The following is a 20,225-nucleotide window of genomic DNA, read 5'->3' as shown; positions in this document are numbered from 1 at the left end:
TCCTCTCCCCCCCATTTCTCTCCTCCCCTCGCCCCCCCATTCCCCCCCTCCCCCACCCATCCCCCCCCCCCCCCCCATTTCTCCCCCCCATTTTCTCTCCTCCCCCCCATTTCTCCCCCCCATTTTCTCTCCTCCCCTTCCCTCCTCTCTTGCCGATGGGTATTGGTGGTTCTGGTGAAGACGCTGATGAGAGGAGTAACTGGTTTGCATTCAGCATGCACTTCCACTGTCCCGGCTAATTACATGCGCACGAGAGAGAGAGAGAGAGAGAGAGAGAGAGAGAGAGAGAGAGAGAGAGAGAGCGAGAGAGAGAGAGAGAGAGAGAGAGGGGGCACGTCAAAACCTCCTTGTTTATGATAAAGTGACAGAAAATCATTGGGGGGGGGGTCATGTATGCCCCTCTCCCCCTAAACTCCCGGAGCAGCAGAAACCCTACCAAGTGTAAACTTCGACACCTAATGAGACCATTAATGGCCAGCTCCCATCAATATATTTCTCTCATTCTTTTTCGGACAAAATTTGAATGAATAATTCAACAAGAGTGCCGGGGGATGTATATTTTCTTTTCGAAGGACAGTTAATCCATAGTGTCATTTTTTCTCTCTCTTTTTTTTCCCTCACTCTTCACACATTCTGTTTCCCCTCTTCTTCCTGTTTGATGATGGAACAGAAAGAGGAGAATGCTGACTGAAGGAAGTGGTTGTATTTGTATCTTTATCACCCCTTTTATCTCTCTGCCTCTGTCTCTCTCTGTCTCTCTCTGTCTGCCTCTGTCTCTCTCTCTCTGTCTCTCTCTCTGTCTCGCTCTGTCTGTCTCTCTCTTTCTCTCTCTTTCTCTCTCTTTCTCTCTCTGTTTGTGATTTTAGTCCCCTTGTCACGTGACGTGGGAGTTGACTTTAGTGTAAATTGGAGGGTTATGTATTCGGCTTCATTAGTCACCGTGGTCTCCTGTCCCTCGGGGGGTATTGCAACATGGCACGTTTTGTCATTTCCTGTCGATGCCGATTTACAAGAGCATTGGTTCTTTGAGTCTTTCCCGTGTAGCGAAGGGTGTAAATAATCAAATAAATAAAAAAAAACAGCATTACAGGGGGAATATAAGAAACAACTCGTATAGAGAAAAACAAATACAATATTCAGTCAATCAGGGTCTCTTGTTTTGTTATTGATAGGTTGTCAGGAGCTGCACTGAAGGAGAAAAGTATTGCACATCTGTCCGAAATCATTTTCCTGATCACACCAGTTTTGACTCGGGTGATTTACAATAGCAAAGACAGTGGGATGAAAAGACGCTATCAGGAGGGATCAGAGAGGACCACAACAGAGCCGACTACTTGGCAGAGGAAACTCTGGCATGTCTATCTCTTAAAAACACTGAACAGTCCTACACTTCAAAATGGCGTGAATAACAAATGCCTTTTGGACACCAACGACCCCCAACGGCAGGTGCCACCACTGCTCCAAGACATAATATCACGTCCATTTGTGAGCTAAGTCCTAGAACACACACCAGTGGAGGCTCCTCTGAGGAGGAAGGGGAGGACCATCCTGCACAGTGAATTTCATTTAAAAAAATAAAGGTATCCTTTTTTAGATAAAACTATACTACAGTAGCCTCAGGGTCACTCTGTAGGGTAGCACCATGGTGTAGCCGGAGGCTAGCTTCTGACCTCCCCTGGGTACATTAACTTCAATACAAAACCTAGGAGGCTCATGGTTCTCAGCCCCTTCCATAGACTTACGCGGTAATTCTGATAACTTCCGGAGGATGTCCTCCAACCTATTAGAGCTATTGCAACACGAACCCTCATTCATCACAGAATCTATCTCACCGATCGATAAGACAGAAACTGCAAGTGTCCCTCTGCTTTCCTGTTTTATAAAAAACTGACAGGCTTGTAATAAGGTCTAGGAGAGAGAGGGAGAGGAACACTTTCTCCCTGCACCAACATCTATAGCTCACTCACCACTAAATCATACCTGGCGGGTGGAGGAGGAGAGGAAGGAGAGCTGAGGAAGAGGAGGAGAGGAAGGAGAGAGGAGGAAGAGGGGAGATAGGGAAAATATTTATTTTACAGAGAACTTTACAGGACATTTGTCTACTCAGTGTGGCCCACTAAAGCTGGGCAGTATGTTGACAAGGACAAAGCGGACAAAGATTACAGAGAGGGATGCTATGTTAGCTACTTGGCTATGGCTATCTAACAGAGAGGGATGCTATGTTAGCTAGTTGGCTACGGCTATCTAACAGAGAGGGATGCTATGTTAGCTAGTTGGCTACGGCTATCTAACAGAGAGGGATGCTATGTTAGCTAGTTGGCTACGGCTATCTAACAGAGAGGGATGCTATGTTAGCTAGTTGGCTATTGCTATCTAACAGAGAGGGATGCTATGTTAGCTAGTTGGCTACGGCTATCTAACAGAGAGGGATGCTATGTTAGCTAGTTGGCTACGGCTATCTAACAGAGAGGGATGCTATGTTAGCTAGTTGGCTACGGCTATCTAACAGAGAGGGATGCTATGTTAGCTAGTTGGCTACGGCTATCTAACAGAGAGGGATGCTATGTTAGCTAGTTGGCTATGGCTATCTTACAGAGAGGGATGCTTTGTTAGCTAGTTGGCTACGGCTATCTAACAGAGAGGGATGCTATGTTAGCTAGTTGGCTATTGCTATCCAACACTGGAACTCTTCCAAGTCAAGGTGAACCTTTGGTTTTATTAATGTATTGCCACCGGGGCCCGCTTGCTGACTATACACTGTACTGCAGGATTGTAGAGGGTTTACTAACGCGTTAGTTCTAGTAGCCATGTTGACTATGATTGACAAATGATGTAGGCTGTGTGTAGCAGTTATGGTATGAAGATTTGTCTTGAAAAGTTTTTTGGGGCCTGGTCACAAGACAGCTGATGTGTTGTGCACAAGAAGTCCACAAACAAAGGGAAAATGTGTGAAAAGGAGAGAACGTAGATAGATGTGAGAAGGAATGATATATACAACGAGCTGTTTTTATGTGTCTGGTATGAAAGTGAACTGTGTTTGCGTGTGATCAGGGGGTATATTCACTCTGCCGATTATGTTGAAAAACGTTTCTTAAACGGAAGTAAACGGAACAAAACAGGGATAACCATACCTGAATTTGTCCAATAGAAAATCTAATTTGCAACTGTTGGAATAATGATTACACCCTAGATCAGCTAGATGCAGGCACGAGGGTGCAAGGCAGTATTGAATGTGTCACTGGCTGCCACCTTGATTACTCTAAATGATCTCGACCTGTGTGCACCTACTTGGAAAATTTCATTCATAGGCTAGGTTGTAGCAACCCCATGATGGGTAGAGGGAACATTTGAGTATAATGTATTAGCCTAAACCTATTGATGTTACATTGAACTGGGTGAATGGAATATGAACGACAGTCATCCAATATGCTGTAATAGAAATAAGGCCATGTTCACCAAAAATATAATCATCCTCCCTAATCATGAACAGCACCAACCACCACGGACATACACCCCCCTATTAAAGAAGAATGGAATTCCACTCTCCTTTCATATTCCATCCATTTCATCGACAGACCGATATGAATGAAGTGGGAGAGGCAAGTGAGAGAGAAATACAACAAGGAAGGTGACAGACCCGGGATTCAAACTCCCGGGTCTAGAGGGGCAGTGGGCCAGCTGGAGTCGGCAGCTCTACCACTAGACCAGACTCATGTCGGGCACTTGGCACCCCCATTAAAGTTATGTACAGTTATTCCATGGATAGACACGTCCGCCCTGCGACCTCTAACCTTACCAACAGATATTTTTTCACATCCATTTAGGCTCTTTGATTGATTGATACCTCCTTTGTCTAAATGTGTCTCTCCCCTCTTGGCCCTTGTTTACAACACTTGCCCCGGCCTGCAGGTTTGCGTTACACTCAACAGCGAGCTCCACAGACGGCTTTGTTACTTTAGATACATGAGCACAAGCGGGGAAGGGCAGGAGGAGGGGTCTGTTTGTGGGGAGGATGCCTGTGTGTCCAGAGAAAAAAGAGACACGGCCAGATCATCTGTGCTTAAACCATTTAATCACACTCTCCAGTGTGTGACAGGGACAGCTTTATAGAGGACCACAGAGGAAAAATCCCTGGTTGGGATCGATGGAGAAATGACAGTTCTTTTGGTAGGGCTTGTGTAATTTATTTATGTATTTAACTAGGCAAGTCAGTTAAGAACAAATTCGTATTTTCAATGACGGTCTACGAACAGAAAATAAGAATTTGCTCTTAACTGACTTGCCTGTTCAGGGGCAGAACGACAGATGTGTACCTTGTCAGCTCGGGGGTTTAGAACTTGCAACTTTCCGGTTACTAGTCCATCGCTCTAACTGGGCTATCACCCAGGTACTGTCCAGGTACTTAGCAGTCGACGCTAGCCCCTAAAACATGCTTCCGACAAGTCAGGTTCTTCCTCAGCCATATCTGCACTAGAAATATCAATCATGTGATTGATTGAATATCCATCTAAAACTATCCTAAAACCAGTACAGTATCTTACATTATGAAACATTACTATTCATCATTTTTTTACCACATTGGAAGCCGATTAATTAACATTATCTGCGTCCAATGGCGTAAGACATTCAGACTAAGTAATATTAGGTAATGTTAGGTAATGTTAGGTAATGTTAGGCAATGTTAGGTAATGTTGGGTAATGTTAGGTAATATTAGGTAATGTTAGGCAATGTTGGGTAATGTTGGGTAATGTTAGGTAATGTTGGGGAATGTTGGTTAATGGTAGGTAATGTTAGGCAATGTTAGGTAATGTTGGGTAAGGTTAGGTAATGCTGGGTAATGTTGGTTAATGTTAGACAATATTAGGTAATGTTAGGTAATGTTAGGTAATATTAGGTAATGTTAGGTAATATTAGGTAATGCTAGGTAATATTAGGTAATGTTAGGTCATGTTGGGTAATGTCAGGTAATGTTGGGTAGTGTTGGGTAATGCTATGCAATGTTGGGTAATGCTGGGTAATGTTGAGTAATGCTGGGTAACATTGGTTAATGTTGGTTAATGTTGGGTAATGTTGGGTAATGCTGGGTAATGTTAGTTAATGTTGGTTAATGTTAGTTAATGTTAGGTAATGTTAGTTAATGTTGGTTAATGTTGGTTAATGTTGGTTAAGGTTGGTTAAGGTTGGGTAATGTTGGTTAATGTTGGTTAATGTTGGTTAATGTTAGGTAATGTTATGTAATGTTAGATAATGTTAGATAATGTTAGTTCATGTTAGTTAACATTAGTTAATGTTATGTCATGTTAGGTAATGTTACATAATGCTAGATAATGTTAGATAATGTTAGTTCATGTTAGTTAACATTAGTTCATGTTATGTCATGTTAGGTAATGTTACATAATGCTAGATAATGTTAGGTAACCAGTGTAGTTTCAAGATAATGTGCAGGTTTGATGATAATGTTTGATCTCTCATAAGATCACCAGGCTTTTATTTGAAACATTTAGTTTAAAATGAATTAGCTAGAACTAATGCACTTCCATTTAGTTTCAAATGAATTAGATAGAACTAATGCACTTCCATTTAGTTTCAAATGAATTAGCTAGAACTAATGCACTTCCATTTAGTTTAAAATAAATTAGCTAGAACTAATGCACTTCCATTTAGTTTAAAATGAATTAGCTAGAACTAATGCACTTCCATTTAGTTTAAAATGAATTAGCTAGAACTAATGCACTTCCATTTAGTTTCAAATGAATTAGCTAGAACTAATGCACTTCCATTTAGTTTCAAATGAATTAGCTAGAACTAATGCACTTCCATTTAGTTTCAAATGAATTAGCTAGAACTAATGCACTTCCATTTAGTTTCAAATAAATTAGATAGAACTAATGCACTTCCATTTAGTTTCAAATGAATTAGCTAGAACTAATGCACTTCCATTTAGTTTCAAATAAATTAGATAGAACTAATGCACTTCCATTTAGTTTAAAATGAATTAGATAGAACTAATGCACTTCCATTTAGTTTAAAATAAATTAGCTAGAACTAATGCACTTCCATTTAGTTTCAAATGAATTAGCTAGAACTAATGCACTTCCATTTAGTTTCAAATGAATTAGCTAGAACTAATGCACTTCCATTTAGTTTAAAATGAATTAGCTAGAACTAATGCACTTCCATTTAGTTTAAAATGAATTAGCTAGAACTAATGCACTTCCATTTAGTTTAAAATGAATTAGCTAGAACTAATGCACTTCCATTTAGTTTAAAATAAATTAGCTAGAACTAATGCACTTCCATTTAGTTTAAAATAAATTAGCTAGAACTAATGCACTTCCATTTAGTTTCAAATGAATTAGCTAGAACTAATGCACTTCCATTTAGTTTAAAATAAATTAGATAGAACTAATGCACTTCCATTTAGTTTAAAATAAATTAGCTAGAACTAATGCACTTCCATTTAGTTTCAAATAAATTAGCTAGAAGTATGCACTTCCATTTAGTTTAAAATAAATTAGCTAGAACTAATGCACTTCCATTTAGTTTAAAATAAATTAGCTAGAACTAATGCACTTCCATTTAGTTTCAAATGAATTAGCTAGAACTAATGCACTTCCATTTAGTTTAAAATAAATTAGATAGAACTAATGCAACTTCCATTTAGTTTAAAATAAATTAGCTAGAACTAATGCACTTCCATTTAGTTTAAAATAAATTAGATAGAACTAATGCAACTTCCATTTAGTTTAAAATAAATTAGCTAGAACTAATGCACTTCCATTTAGTTTCAAATGAATTAGCTAGAACTAATGCACTTCCATTTAGTTTAAAATAAATTAGATAGAACTAATGCAACTTCCATTTAGTTTAAAATAAATTAGCTAGAACTAATGCACTTCCATTTAGTTTAAAATAAATTAGCTAGAACTAATGCACTTCCATTTAGTTTAAAATAAATTAGCTAGAAGTATGCACTTCCATTTAGTTTAAAATAAATTAGCTAGAACTAATGCACTTCCATTTAGTTTAAAATAAATTAGCTAGAACTAATGCACTTCCATTTAGTTTAAAATAAATTAGCTAGAACTAATGCACTTCCATTTAGTTTAAAATAAATTAGCTAGAAGTATGCACTTCCATTTAGTTTAAAATTAATTAGCTAGAACTAATGCACTTCCATTTAGTTTCAAATGAATTAGCTAGAAGTATGCACTTCCATTTAGTTTAAAATAAATTAGCTAGAACTAATGCACTTCCATTTAGTTTAAAATAAATTAGCTAGAAGTAATGCACTTCCATTGGGGTAATAAATTATGACTAGATAACATGAGAAAACGTTAAAACAATCAAATTGAATTTGAAAACAAAAATCTTTGTTCCAAAAGAACTAGCGTTTTACAATGTAGGCTTCCTTTATTTATTTTTTACCTTTCTTGTATTCTAACACCCCCGGCTCTCCTCCACGCCCTGGCAGGGCTCAGACTCTAATTGGCGGAGAGCAGCAGCTAGCGCCTGGGCTATAGTAGCGCTGCTGCACCCGTGGTGAAACATTAGCATCGTAACGGATACCATGTACATGATAATAACCTCAATCTGTGACTACGGGGACCACCAGTCATGTAAACAAGAATTCTGATGCTGCCGTATGGGCTCACTACAGGGCCCCCCCCTCCTCCCCCCCCCCCCACACACACACACACACACACACACACACACACACACACACACACACACACACACACACACACACACTTCACTACCCGTGAAAAGCGTCCGGCGGCCGTGCAGCTGAAAGTGTGTGTAATGAACTTGTGTCCATTGATGGAGAATGAGAGGCGTTGCGAGCGGCCTGTTTGTCCCAGCAGGACCTGCACAGCTCTCATAAATGTCTGAGCAGCTCCACTCCTACTCTACTGATTCTGTTTAGGATTCCGCTTCAAATGGGGCGATGGACAGCTCGGAGGTTGGAGGAGTGATTTATTTAATTATTTCTCCGTAATTCTTAGAGAATCACTTTGAGGAGACTTTGGTGTTGAACAAGGAAAAGTTTTATATATATATATTTTTTAAAGATGTCAGAATGCTGAGCGAACGGCGCCTGGGAGTGAAAATAAGGTGGGGCTGAAAAAAAATCCTGCCAAATATGTTCCGTAGTGTTGTTCTCTCATGTTCTCATACAGATAGAGGATGGGGGGGCCCAGAAGGCCCAAACTACCCCGGGCCGAAGAAACTTATGATTGGTATTTCCAGTGCAGATATCACTTGGGAAGCACCTGACATGTCGGGAGCATGTTTTAGGGGCTCCCGTCGACTGCTAAGTATCTGGACGCGGGGGACAACCCGGAAGACCAACACAGACTTATGTAGCCTCGGTAAAAAAATAAAAATAAAGTTGAGCATTGATTTTCTGTAGCTGCTTGTAACTGTTAATGTTGATACATCAATAGCCGCAGTAGGAAAGCAGAGGAGCTTAATGGGAGGGCCGAGAATGTTAGAGATACGGAGGTGCCTGCCTCTAAATCACAGAATCTATCTCACCGATCGATAAGACAGTAACTGCAAGTGTCCCTCTGTTTTCCTGTTTTATAATAAACTGACAGGCTTGTAATAAGGTCTAGGAGAGAGAGGGAGAGGAACAGTTCCTCCCTGCACCAACATCTATAGCTCACTCGTTCCTAAATCAAACCTAGCGGGTAGAAGAGGAGGAGAGGAAGGAGAGATGGAAGAGGGGAGAGAGAGAGGAAGGAGAGATGAGGAAGAAGAGGAGGAAAGGAAGGAGAGAGAGAAAATATGTATTTTTATAAGAACTTTTACAGGGCATCGGTCTACTCAGTGTGGCCCACTAAAGCTGGGCAGTATGTTGATGAAAGTGAACAAAGATTACAGGAACACTTTCTCCCTTCATCAACATCTATAGCTCACTGATCCCTAAATCATACCTGGCGGGTGGAGGAGGAGAGGAAGGAGAGCTGATGAAGAGGAGGAGAGGAAGGAGAGAGGAGGAAGAGGGGATATAGGGAAAATATTTATTTTACAGAGAACTTTACAGGACATTTGTCTACTCAGTGTGGCCCACTAAAGCTGGGCAGTATGTTGACAAGGACAAAGCGGACAAAGATTACAGGACACATTCGCTGTCGTACTTCTCTACCTGTCGTCTGGAGGGAGAGTTAAGAGTCTGCGTCAAATTCTACTGCATCCAAACAGACATAATAATAATAATCAAATAATATAATGATAATAATTATAATATGATGGGTCCTATTTCAAACATGTTCATTATTAATACCCAGGTGCTAGGCTGCCAGACACCTTTTATTACGGTTACTGTACAGTACAGGCTTCTATTTCTCCTCAGGTTGGTAGTGGATCGGACTGTAGTCCGGTCTACACACTGAAGGAGAGTTCCTGAAATTGTTAGGTATTTGATGGAACATGTTAACATATACAGTATCTTCCCTTCATTTAATGGAAAGGAATGTCTAAAATATCTCCATACATTTGCATAATCTCCATGAAGAAAACTCACAGAAAAAATCTCAGATGAGTCTCTTAAATTATTTTAAAGGCAAAACAAGTTATCTGAACTTACCAACGTAGTAGACATGGTAATTTTATGTATATTTCATAGGTATAATTTCTACTAACACACTGAACTAGGCTCTATCCTTTCCATCAGGAAGCACAATTAACCTTGAAGCAGAATTATGAAGTTTGTTTTTTTTCTTCTCGCTCGTCACAACTCTATCAGTAGTAAGTCATCCAGCAACTTCCAAATCCCGTCGTTTAACAAACTCTAATTCTTCTGGTCCACTTTCTGATAATCCCACTTGTTTGATGACTGATAAATAAATAAACAACGTGTTAACATAATCATAAAAACAGTGCGGTAAACTGATAAGAAGATCAGAATAAAAAGGGAGGAAAAAAGGGTTGTGCAATATAGAAATGTTATTGTAGTTATTATATTCATGTTATGGTTAGTTTGTTAGGTTATAGAAAAGAGTTACACATGGGTAGATAGGGTCGGAGTGTCGGGGAGGAATCAGGTGTGGAATTTCCAGAACATTCTGAATGTAAGGCAAAAAGGAGAGAGGTCAAGGGTGTAGAGATACAATTTTGCCCCCAAACTCGTCTTTAATCAACAACAGCCTGCTGTAATGGGCAGTAATAACGGCAACATGGGAAGGTCTGGTGCTTTTAAAGCTTGATAAAGTCTGAAAGCCTTTTAGAAGCTCTCATTTACAGAGCTTGCTTTTCAAAGCTAGGGGGTGGGGTGGGGGTGGGGGGGGGCTGACAACAAACGTCCGCAGATGAACCTTTTCCATAGATAGAGGGAAGAAAATCAAAAAATATTAGATTCATTGCTTAGGGGTTGCTGCTACTCTTGATAAGAAGGGAAACTGCCAGTACACTCAAAAATGAAGTCATTTCAGGCTTTTGCACTGACTAAGTTCAAGAGAGATGTCGACCTAGATGAGTCCAGTGGTTTTTCATCAAGTCATATTTTGTAAGCACTTTACTGAAACCAGAAGTACTAGATGTATTTCCTGTGGGAAACGGCACTTCATGTATTGTATACATACATGTTTTATACTTCTGGCTTTTCAGGCACTCAGTCCTGCAGTCACCTTTTTTATGAATCCTATTATTGTGTTCATTGGACAAACCATTCATTCTAGAAGACTTCATACTTTGCTGATTGAAAATACATACAAACACACGCATACTACACACACACACACACACACAGACACACACACACACACACACACACACACACACACTACACACATACTACACACATACGCACACACACACGCACGCACGCACGCACGCACGCGCGCGCACGCACGCACGCACGCACGCACACACACACACACACACACACACACACACACACACACACACACACACACACACACACACACACACACACACACACACACACACACACACACACACACACACACACACACACACACACACACACACACACACACCATCATCATGTTTTATATGTGTATTGAGCAAATCAACGCTACACTTCCACTACACTTATGGCCAAACTGCTGGGCTCACTGGAAAACCCCTAGCTCTATTATCTTACATTAGAAGATCGGATGAAGACATGGCAGAGGTTTTATGCTGAATTATTGGGCCCCCCGCCCGGTTCTCGCAGGACGTGAACCGTCACCGCCTCTGAATGTTAAATCAATGCCCACCGAATTCCAAATGATTAAGTTTGTTTCAGGAAGTGCATATTTGCAGGGCATTATGGGAGCCTGGGCTGCGCATGCATTAGTGAACTCCCCAGCTCATTGGCCGGGATCAGAGCATTGATTGGGGAAACAGCGGAGCCGGGCTGGTAGTGCTTAATTAGGAAATACTTGTCTGGGTATTATGTGTTTTCTTTTTGTCTTGCAGGGCGTTGTGTGTGTGTGTGTGTGTGTGTGTGTGTGTGTGTGTGTGTGTGTGTGTGTGTGTGTGTGTGTGTGTGTGTGTGTGCGTATGTGTGTGTGTGTGTGTGTGTGTGTGTCTGTGTGTGCGTGCGTATGTGTGTGTGTGTGTGTGTGTGTGTGCGTGCGTGCGTGCGTGCGTGCGTGCGTGTGTGTGTGTGTGCGTATGTGTGTAGTATGTGTGTGTGTGTGTGTGTGTGTGTGTGTGTGTGTGTGTGTCCTCTAATTTTTTATTTTCAACAGGTTTGTGTGTTTGTGTTGTTTCAGCAGATTGGTGTCTGACCTTGTGGCACCCAGAGTGAAAGACATATATTAATGAGAGATGCTAGCTAGCGCAGGGGAGGGGGCTAAAGGGTGGAAAGGAGTTGGGATGGGTGGAGGGGTTGAGAGAAGGAAAGGAGGGGTGGAAAACAGGGAGGTCAGATGGGGGTTAGGGAGGTTGGAAGGGGAGGAGGGGTTGAGAGAAGGAGAGGATGGGGGTTAGGGAGGTTGGAAGGGGTGGAGGGCTTGAGAGGAGGAGAGGATGGGGGTTAGGGAGGTTGGAAGGGGAGGAGGGGTTGAGAGGAGGAGAGGATGGGGGTTAGGGAGGTTGGAAGGGGTGGAGGGGTTGAGAGGAGGAGAGGATGGGGTTAGTGAGGTTGGAAGGGGTGGAGGGGTTTAGAGGAGGAGAGGATGGGGGTTAGGGAGGTTGGAAGGGGTGGAGGGGTTGAGAGGAGGAGAGGATGGGGGTTAGGGAGGTTGGAGGGGTGGAGGGGTTGAGAGGAGGAGAGGGTGGGGGTTAGGGAGGTTGGAAGGGGAGGAGGGGTTGAGAGGAGGAGAGGATGGGGGTTAGGGAGGTTGGAAGGGGTAGAGGGGTTGAGAGGAGGAGAGGGTGGGGTTTAGGGAGGTTGGAAGGGGTGGAGGGGTTGAGAGGAGGAGAGGGTGGGGTTAGGGAGGTTGGAGGGGTGGAGGGGTTGAGAGGAGGATGCCACTTGACACTTCAGTGCCCAACTAATTGACATCACATCTGTCATCCTCACTGTCCAGTCCTAACACCCACCTCACTGTCCAGTCCTAACACTCTCCTCACTGTCCAGTCCTAACACCCTCCTCACTGTCCAGTCCTAACACCCACCTCACTTTCCAGTCCTAACACTCACCTCACTATCCAGTCCTAACACCAACCTCGCTGTCCAGTCCTAACACTCTCCTCACTGACCAGTCCTAACACCCTCCTCACTGTACGGCTCTAACACCCTCCTCACTGTCCAGTCCTAACACCCTCCTCACTGTACGGCCCTAACACCCACCTCACTGTCCAGTCCTAACACCCACCTCACTGTACGGCTCTAACACCCACCTCACTGTCCAGTCCTAACACCCACCTCACTGTCCAGTCCTAACACCCACCTCACTGTCCAGTCCTAACACCCACCTCACTGTCCAGTCCTAACACCCACCTCACTGTCCAGTCCTAACACCCACCTCACTGTACGGCTCTAACACCCACCTCACTGTACGGATCTAACACCCTCCTCACTGTCAGTCCTAAAACCCACCTCACTGTCCAGTCCTAAAACCCTCCTCACTGTCAGTCCTAAAACCCTCCTCACTGTCCAGTACTAACAGCCTCCTCACTCTCAGTCCTAACACCCTCCTCACTGTCCAGTCCTAAAACCCTCCTCACTGTCCAGTCCTAACATCCTCCTCACTCTCAGTCCTAACACCCTCCTCACTGTCCAGTCCTAACACCCTCCTCACTGTCCAGTCCTAACACCCTCCTCACTGTCCAGTCCTAACACCCTCCTCACTCTCAGTCCTAACACCCTCCTCACTGTCCAGTCCTAAAACCCTCCTCACTGTCCAGTCCTAACATCCTCCTCACTCTCAGTCCTAACACCCTCCTCACTGTCCAGTCCTAACACCCTCCTCACTGTCCAGTCCTAACACCCTCCTCACTGTCCAGTCCTAACACCCTCCTCACTCTCAGTCCTAACACCCTCCTCACTGTCCAGTCCTAACACCCTCCTCGCTGTCCAGTCCTAACACCCTCCTCACTGTCCAGTCCTAACACCCTCCTCACTCTCAGTCCTAACACCCTCCTCACTGTACGGCTCTAACATCCTCCTCACTGTCCAGTCCTAACACCCTCCTCACTGTCCAGTCCTAACACCCTCCTCACTGTACGGCTCTAACACAGCTGATTCCAGAACTTATACCAGATCAGACCAATTAAAACGTCTGAAGAGGGACTACAGAGAGAAGGAAACTGAATTTTTTTATTAAAGTCTCATTGAAAATGATTCAGTGTATTCCCCTTGGTTTTCTTTTTAGGTGAGATGTAATGATCTCTAAATCAACAGCAAATGCTGCCAACATCCCCCAAAAATGCAATTCAATGAGAACAATTGGACTCCAGCTGTTTTAGCAAAGGGTGCAAAGGAGGCTAGCTAGGTGGGAAGGAACCTACGTACTAGCAGGGAAAACACTACTCCTAAGACTGGAATGGAACACAGGCAGTCATCTGAGTACCTGTGAGTGATCGTTACTTGTTCTGTCTCTTTGAGAAAATATGAAAGGGCCAGTTTCTAGGAATGTTAATTAGTGCTCTGTCCCCTGTGTGGAGCACGTACCAGCAAAGCACAGCGTTCCTGCCTTTTCACGGCGTTCCCTGAAATTCCCTGGCGTTCCCTGGCATTCCCTGGCTTTTCCTGGTGTTCTCTGGCGTCCCCTGACATTCCCTGGTGTTTCCTTGTGTTCTCTGTCATTCCCTGGCATTCCCTGACATTCCCCGGTATTACCTGACTTTTCCTGGTGTTCCATGGCATTCCCTGGCATTCCCTGACATTCCCTGGTGTTCCCTGGAGTTCCCTGACATTCCCTGGTGTTTCCTTGCATTCTCTGGAATTCCCTGACATTCCCTGGTGTTCCCTGGAGTTCCCTGACATTCCCTGGTGTTTCCTTGCATTCTCTGTCATTCCCTGACATTCCCTGGTGTTCCCTGGAGATCCCTGACATTCCCTGGTGTTTCCTTGCATTCTCTGTCATTCCCTGACATTCCCTGGTGTTCCCTGGAGGTCCCTGATATTCCCTGGTGTTCCCTGGCATTCCCTGTCATTCCCTGTCATTCCCTGGCTTTTCCTGGTGTTCCCGGAGGACCCTGACATTCCCTGGTGTTCCCTGGCATTCCCTGTCATTTCCTGGTGTTCCTTGGCTTTTCCTGGCGTTCCCTGGTTTCTGACTGGTCACACAATTACACATGACAGAGGCTGACCTCGAGATCTGGGGTCACTCCAAGCTCCCCTAACTGCCCACTTATGCCGATATCTACACACACACACACACACACACACACACACACACACACACACACTTCTCTCTTCAGACTGACAGGAGAAATGGAGAGAGAGAGAGGGACGTAGAGGAATGGACAAATGGCGAAAAAGAGAGACATTGGAAAGAAATAAAAAATAAAAGTGTAACTGTGAGAGGGATCGGGGGCCAAGTAGCAGAAGAAAAGAGGAGAGAGAACACACACCCTCTCTTTCCATCTCTCTCTTTCTTGCTCTTTCCCCCCTCTCTCTCCCTCCCTATCTCTTTCTCTCTCTCACTCACTCCCTAATCAAGGGTCTTTATTGGCATGGGAAACATGTGTTAACATTGCCAAAGCAAGTGAGGTAGATAATATGCAAAAGTGAAATAAACAATAAAAATTAACAGTAAACATTACACATACAGGAGTTTCAAAACAATAAAGACATTACAAATGTCACATTGTATATAGACAGTGTTTTAACAATGTACAAATGGATAAAGGACACAAGATAAAATAAATAAGCATAAATATGGGTTGTATTTACAATGGTGTTTGTTCTTCACTGGTTGCCCAAATCTTGCTGCTGTGATGGCACACTGTGGAATTTCACCCAGTAGATATGGGAGTTGATCAAAATTGGATTTGTTTTCGAATTCTTCATGGATCTCCCTCTCTTTCTCTCTCTTTCTTGCTCTTTCCCCCTCTCTCTCTTTCCCCCACTCTCTCTCTCTCTGTCTCTCTCTCTCTCTCCATCTCTCTGTCTCTCTCTCTCTCTCTCCCCATCTCTCTCTCTCCCCATCTCTCTCTCTGTCTCTCTCTCTCTCTCTCTCTCTCTCTCTCCATCTCTCTCTCTCTCTCTCTCTCTCTCTCTCTCTCTGTCTCTCTCTCTCTCTCCATCTCTCTCTCTCTCTCTCTCTCTCTCTCTCTCTCTCTCTCCATCTCTCTCTCTCTCTCCATCTCTCTCTCTCTCTCTCTCTCTCTCTTATTTAACACCACACCACACACGCTGCAGGTCCAAAGCAATCTATCCTTTTCTTTATTGACGGGCAGCTTTACAAAGAGCCAAGCAGTTAGCGACACTGACTGATCGCACTAGTGTTGGCGCGCTGATTGAGAACGCCAGGGTTAGCGCTGTGGGGCAGACTAATGTCAGGTCAGGGGAGATGAACCTTTGATTTCCTTTAAAAGGCTTTGAGCTTAAATGTGATGGGCTACATATATAAGAGAAGAGGCCTGTCCAGGATTGGTGTGTGTGCGTGTGTGTGTGTGTGTGCGTGTGTGTGTTCATCTGATCTGGATTTGACCTTGTGTGGCAAACTGGAGTTGAAAGAGCTGTGTGTGTGTGTGTGTGTGTGTGTGTGTGTGTTCATCTGGTCTGGATTTGACCTTGTGTGGCAAGCTGGAATTGGAAGAGCTGTGTGTGTGTGTGTGTGTGTGTGTGTGTGTGTGTGTGTGTGTGTGTGTGTGTGTGTGTGTGTGTGTGTGTGTGTGTGTGTGTGTGTGTGTGTGTGTGTGCGTGCGTGCGTGCGTGCGTGTGTGTGTGTGTGGCCTTGGACTGACTGGCTCCTTTATTTCACATCTCTACCTTCAGGTGATCAGAATTCTACCAAGCAACTCTCGACCAAAAGGCTTTAAAGGAATGTCTATACATCCAAATGCCAGTCAATCTGATTCAAGATGCTCTATACAGTGCCTTGCGAAAGTATTCGGCCCCCTTGAACTTTGCGACCTTTTACCACATTTCAGGCTTCAAACATAAAGATATAAAACTGTATTTTTTTTGTGAAGAATCAACAACAAGTGGGACACAATCATGAAGTGGAACAACATTTATTGGATATTTCAAACTTTTTTAACAAATCAAAAACTGAAAAATTGGGCGTGCAAAATTATTCAGCCCCCTTAAGTTAATACTTTGTAGCGCCACCTTTTGCTGCGATTACAGCTGTAAGTCGCTTGGGGTATGTCTCTATCAGTTTTGCACATCGAGAGACTGACATTTTTTCCCATTCCTCCTTGCAAAACAGCTCGAGCTCAGTGAGGTTGGATGGAGAACATTTGTGAACAGCAGTTTTCAGTTCTTTCCACAGATTCTCGATTGGATTCAGGTCTGGACTTTGACTTGGCCATTCTAACACCTGGATATGTTTATTTTTGAACCATTCCATTGTAGATTTTGCTTTATTTTTTGGATCATTGTCTTGTTGGAAGACAAATCTCAGTCCCAGTCTCAGGTCTTTTGCAGACTCCATCAGGTTTTCTTCCAGAATGGTCCTGTATTTGGCTCCATCCATCTTAACCATCTTCCCTGTCCCTGCTGAAGAAAAGCAGGCCCAAACTATGATGCTGCCACCACCATGTTTGACAGTGGGGATGGTGTGTTCAGCTGTGTTGCTTTTACGCCAAACATAACGTTTTGCATTGTTGCAAAAAAGTTCAATTTTGGTTTCATCTGACCAGAGCACCTTCTTCCACATGTTTGGTGTGTCTCCCAGGTGGCTTGTGGCAAACTTTAAACGACACTTTTTATGGATATCTTTAAGAAATGGCTTTCTTCTTGCCACTTTTCCATAAAGGCCAGATTTGTGCAATATACGACTGATTGTTGTCCTATGGACAGAGTCTCCCACCTCAGCTGTAGATCTCTGCAGTTCATCCAGAGTGATCATGGGCCTCTTGGCTGCATCTCTGATCAGTCTTCTCCTTGTATGAGCTGAAAGTTTAGAGGGACGGCCAGGTCTTGGTAGATTTGCAGTGGTCTGATACTCCTTCCATTTCAATATTATCGCTTGCACAGTGCTCCTTGGGATGTTTAAAGCTTGGGAAATATTTTTGTATCCAAATCCGGCTTTAAACTTCTTCACAACAGTATCTCGGACCTGCCTGGTGTGTTCCTTGTTCTTCATGATGCTCTCTGCGCTTTTAACGGACCTCTGAGACTATCACAGTGCAGGTGCATTTATACGGAGACTTGATTACACACAGGTGGATTGTATTTATCATCATTAGTCATTTAGGTCAACATTGGATCATTCAGAGATCCTCACTGAACTTCTGGAGAGAGTTTGCTGCACTGAAAGTAAAGGGGCTGAATAATTTTGCACGCCCTATTTTTCAGTTTTTGATTTGTTAAAAAAGTTTGAAATATCCAATAAATGTCGTTCCACTTCATGATTGTGTCCCACTTGTTGTTGATTCTTCACAAAAAAATACAGTTTTATATCTTTATGTTTGAAGCCTGAAATGTGGCAAAAGGTTGCAAAGTTCAAGGGGGCCGAATACTTTCGCAAGGCACTGTATCAGGAAGCATGCTTCAATTAGAATGTAATAGGAAGCATGTATCAGGTAACATGTATCAGGTAACATGTATCAGGTAGCATGTATTAGGTAACATGTATCAGGTAACATGTATCAGGTAGCGTGTATCAGGTAGCATGTATCATGTAGAATGTATCAGGAAGCATGTATCAGGTAGCATGTATCAGGAAGCATGTATCAGGAAGCATGTATCAGGTAGCATGTATCAGGTAGCATGTATCAGGAAGCATGTATCAGTGCTATTGCTGACATTAAAGTGTGTTTCACCTCATTTTGCTTTCTGTATTCACACAGAACGACATGGGAGTAGTTTCATGCCTCATTTCATTATCTCCCTATTAATAGGCTCTTTAGATGGAGCAGATTACACACACACACACACACACACACACACACACACACACACACACACACACACACACACACACACACACACACACACACACACACACACACACACACACACACACACACACACACACACACACACACACTCCCCTCGACTGTGGGATGATATTAATCAGATCCCTTCTAATCTCCTGGCTTTAGTGTTTGTTTCCAGCTCTTTCTCCGTAGCGTCTAGCGGGGGCCCCGGCTGCACCAGAGAACAGGCAGCACCAGAGAACAGGCAGCACCAGAGAACAGGCTGCACCAGAGAACAGGCTGCACCAGAGAACAGGCTGCACCAGAGAACAGGCTGCACCAGAGAACAGGCTGCACCAGAGAACAGGCAGCACCAGAGAACAGGCTGCACCAGAGAACAGGCTGCACCAGAGAACAGGCTGCACCAGAGAACAGGCAGCACCAGAGAACAGGCTGCACCAGAGAACAAGCAGCACCAGAGAACAGGCAGCACCAGAGAACAGGCAGCACCAGAGAACAGGCAGCACCAGAGAACAGGCTGAACAGGCATCATTATGGATGATGTTATGGATGATGTTACCGGCAAATTATTTAGACCATCAACCCCCCAAATCCCTCATCACACCCACCCACCCAACTCTCACCCCTCCCACCCCCCCACCCAACCTCCCCTCTCACCCCTCCCACCCCCCCACCCACCCACCCAGCATCCCCTCTCCCATCCAAAAACACAAGGGCCCCTGCTCCTTTGTTTAGCGGGAGGTGGGAGAAGTTAAGCCCTTTTCCAGGTGGGACGGAGAGGGGTCGATGAGGAGGGGGAGGAGGAGAGGTAGGGGTGAGAAGCGGGGGGGGGGGGGGGGGTTGGTTGGGTCTGAGATTGTGTTGAGATCAGATGTGAAAATGCAACTGATATGGTAATATGTGTTTGACGAACAGCCAAGTACATAACAATTCCGTCAATCATTCCTGATAGAAAGCATCAGCCCCTAGAGGTCCGTGTTTGATAGGGGGAACCGGTGTCCACAGTAGGCTAGGGGGAGCGTATCACATGGTCTTGAAATAATGGTAAACTACAGGAGTGAGAAGGTGCACGTTACGAAGGGGAAACGGTGAGAAAAGTCCCATGGTTGACCAACAAACACACACACAGAATAGTTAACCTGCTTTCTTAGGTATGTGTGTGTGTTTGCCTGTTCCCTCTGTTCCCCTACCTCACCTCTCACCCCCCCCACACACTTCTATTCAATTCCCCTCAACGTCCTCCCCCACATCAGCCTCCCTCCTCCCCTACCGCAGCCTCTCCCCCCTGTAACTCACCCAAGCTGAGAAATCCTCCCAACCTCTTCTCTCCCTCACCCAGCCCCCACAGCCTCCCTCTCTCCGGTAGTCAGACACCCCTCTTCCTCTCTCCACCAACCTCCTGCCCCCCCCACCCCTTGGATACTCACCCAAGCTGAACAGAACAAGGAACTTGAGGCAGACGAACTCCCTCTGGTCCAGCTGCAGGGAGCGCAGCTTGCCCACCAGCTCCTGAGCGTGGCTCATCAGGTTGTTTAGAGAAGCTCCGGCTTGGGAGGCAATTACAGCATAATCCACCTTGCAGGAGAGGGCACACACACACACACACACACACACACACACACACACACACACACACACACACACAAACACACAAACACACACACACACACACATTTCATTGTCTAATTTATTTCCTCTACGGAATGACAGGAGCAAACTTTGCACGTTACACTTTCATTTAGTAAATATCGTCCAAGCAGTACTATAA

At 44.1% G+C, this 20,225-nt stretch overlaps 1 protein-coding gene across 1 annotated transcript in view; it reads right to left on the bottom strand.

The window, feature by feature from the left end:
* Positions 1 to 20,225, bottom strand: part of LOC110528450 (nuclear receptor subfamily 5 group A member 2-like) — a 135,782-nt gene that overhangs the window by 9,487 nt on the left and 106,070 nt on the right. The window contains exon 7 of the mRNA XM_036985694.1: positions 19,885 to 20,032. Within this exon, the coding sequence (XP_036841589.1) occupies positions 19,885 to 20,032 (148 nt within the window). The remainder of the gene's footprint in view (positions 1 to 19,884; positions 20,033 to 20,225) is intronic.

Source organism: Oncorhynchus mykiss, chromosome 1, assembly GCF_013265735.2.
Source record: "Oncorhynchus mykiss isolate Arlee chromosome 1, USDA_OmykA_1.1, whole genome shotgun sequence".
NCBI lineage: Eukaryota > Metazoa > Chordata > Actinopteri > Salmoniformes > Salmonidae > Oncorhynchus > Oncorhynchus mykiss.
The sequence above is the reverse complement of the archived record's forward strand: the minus strand, read 5'-3'. Positions and strand labels throughout refer to the sequence as shown.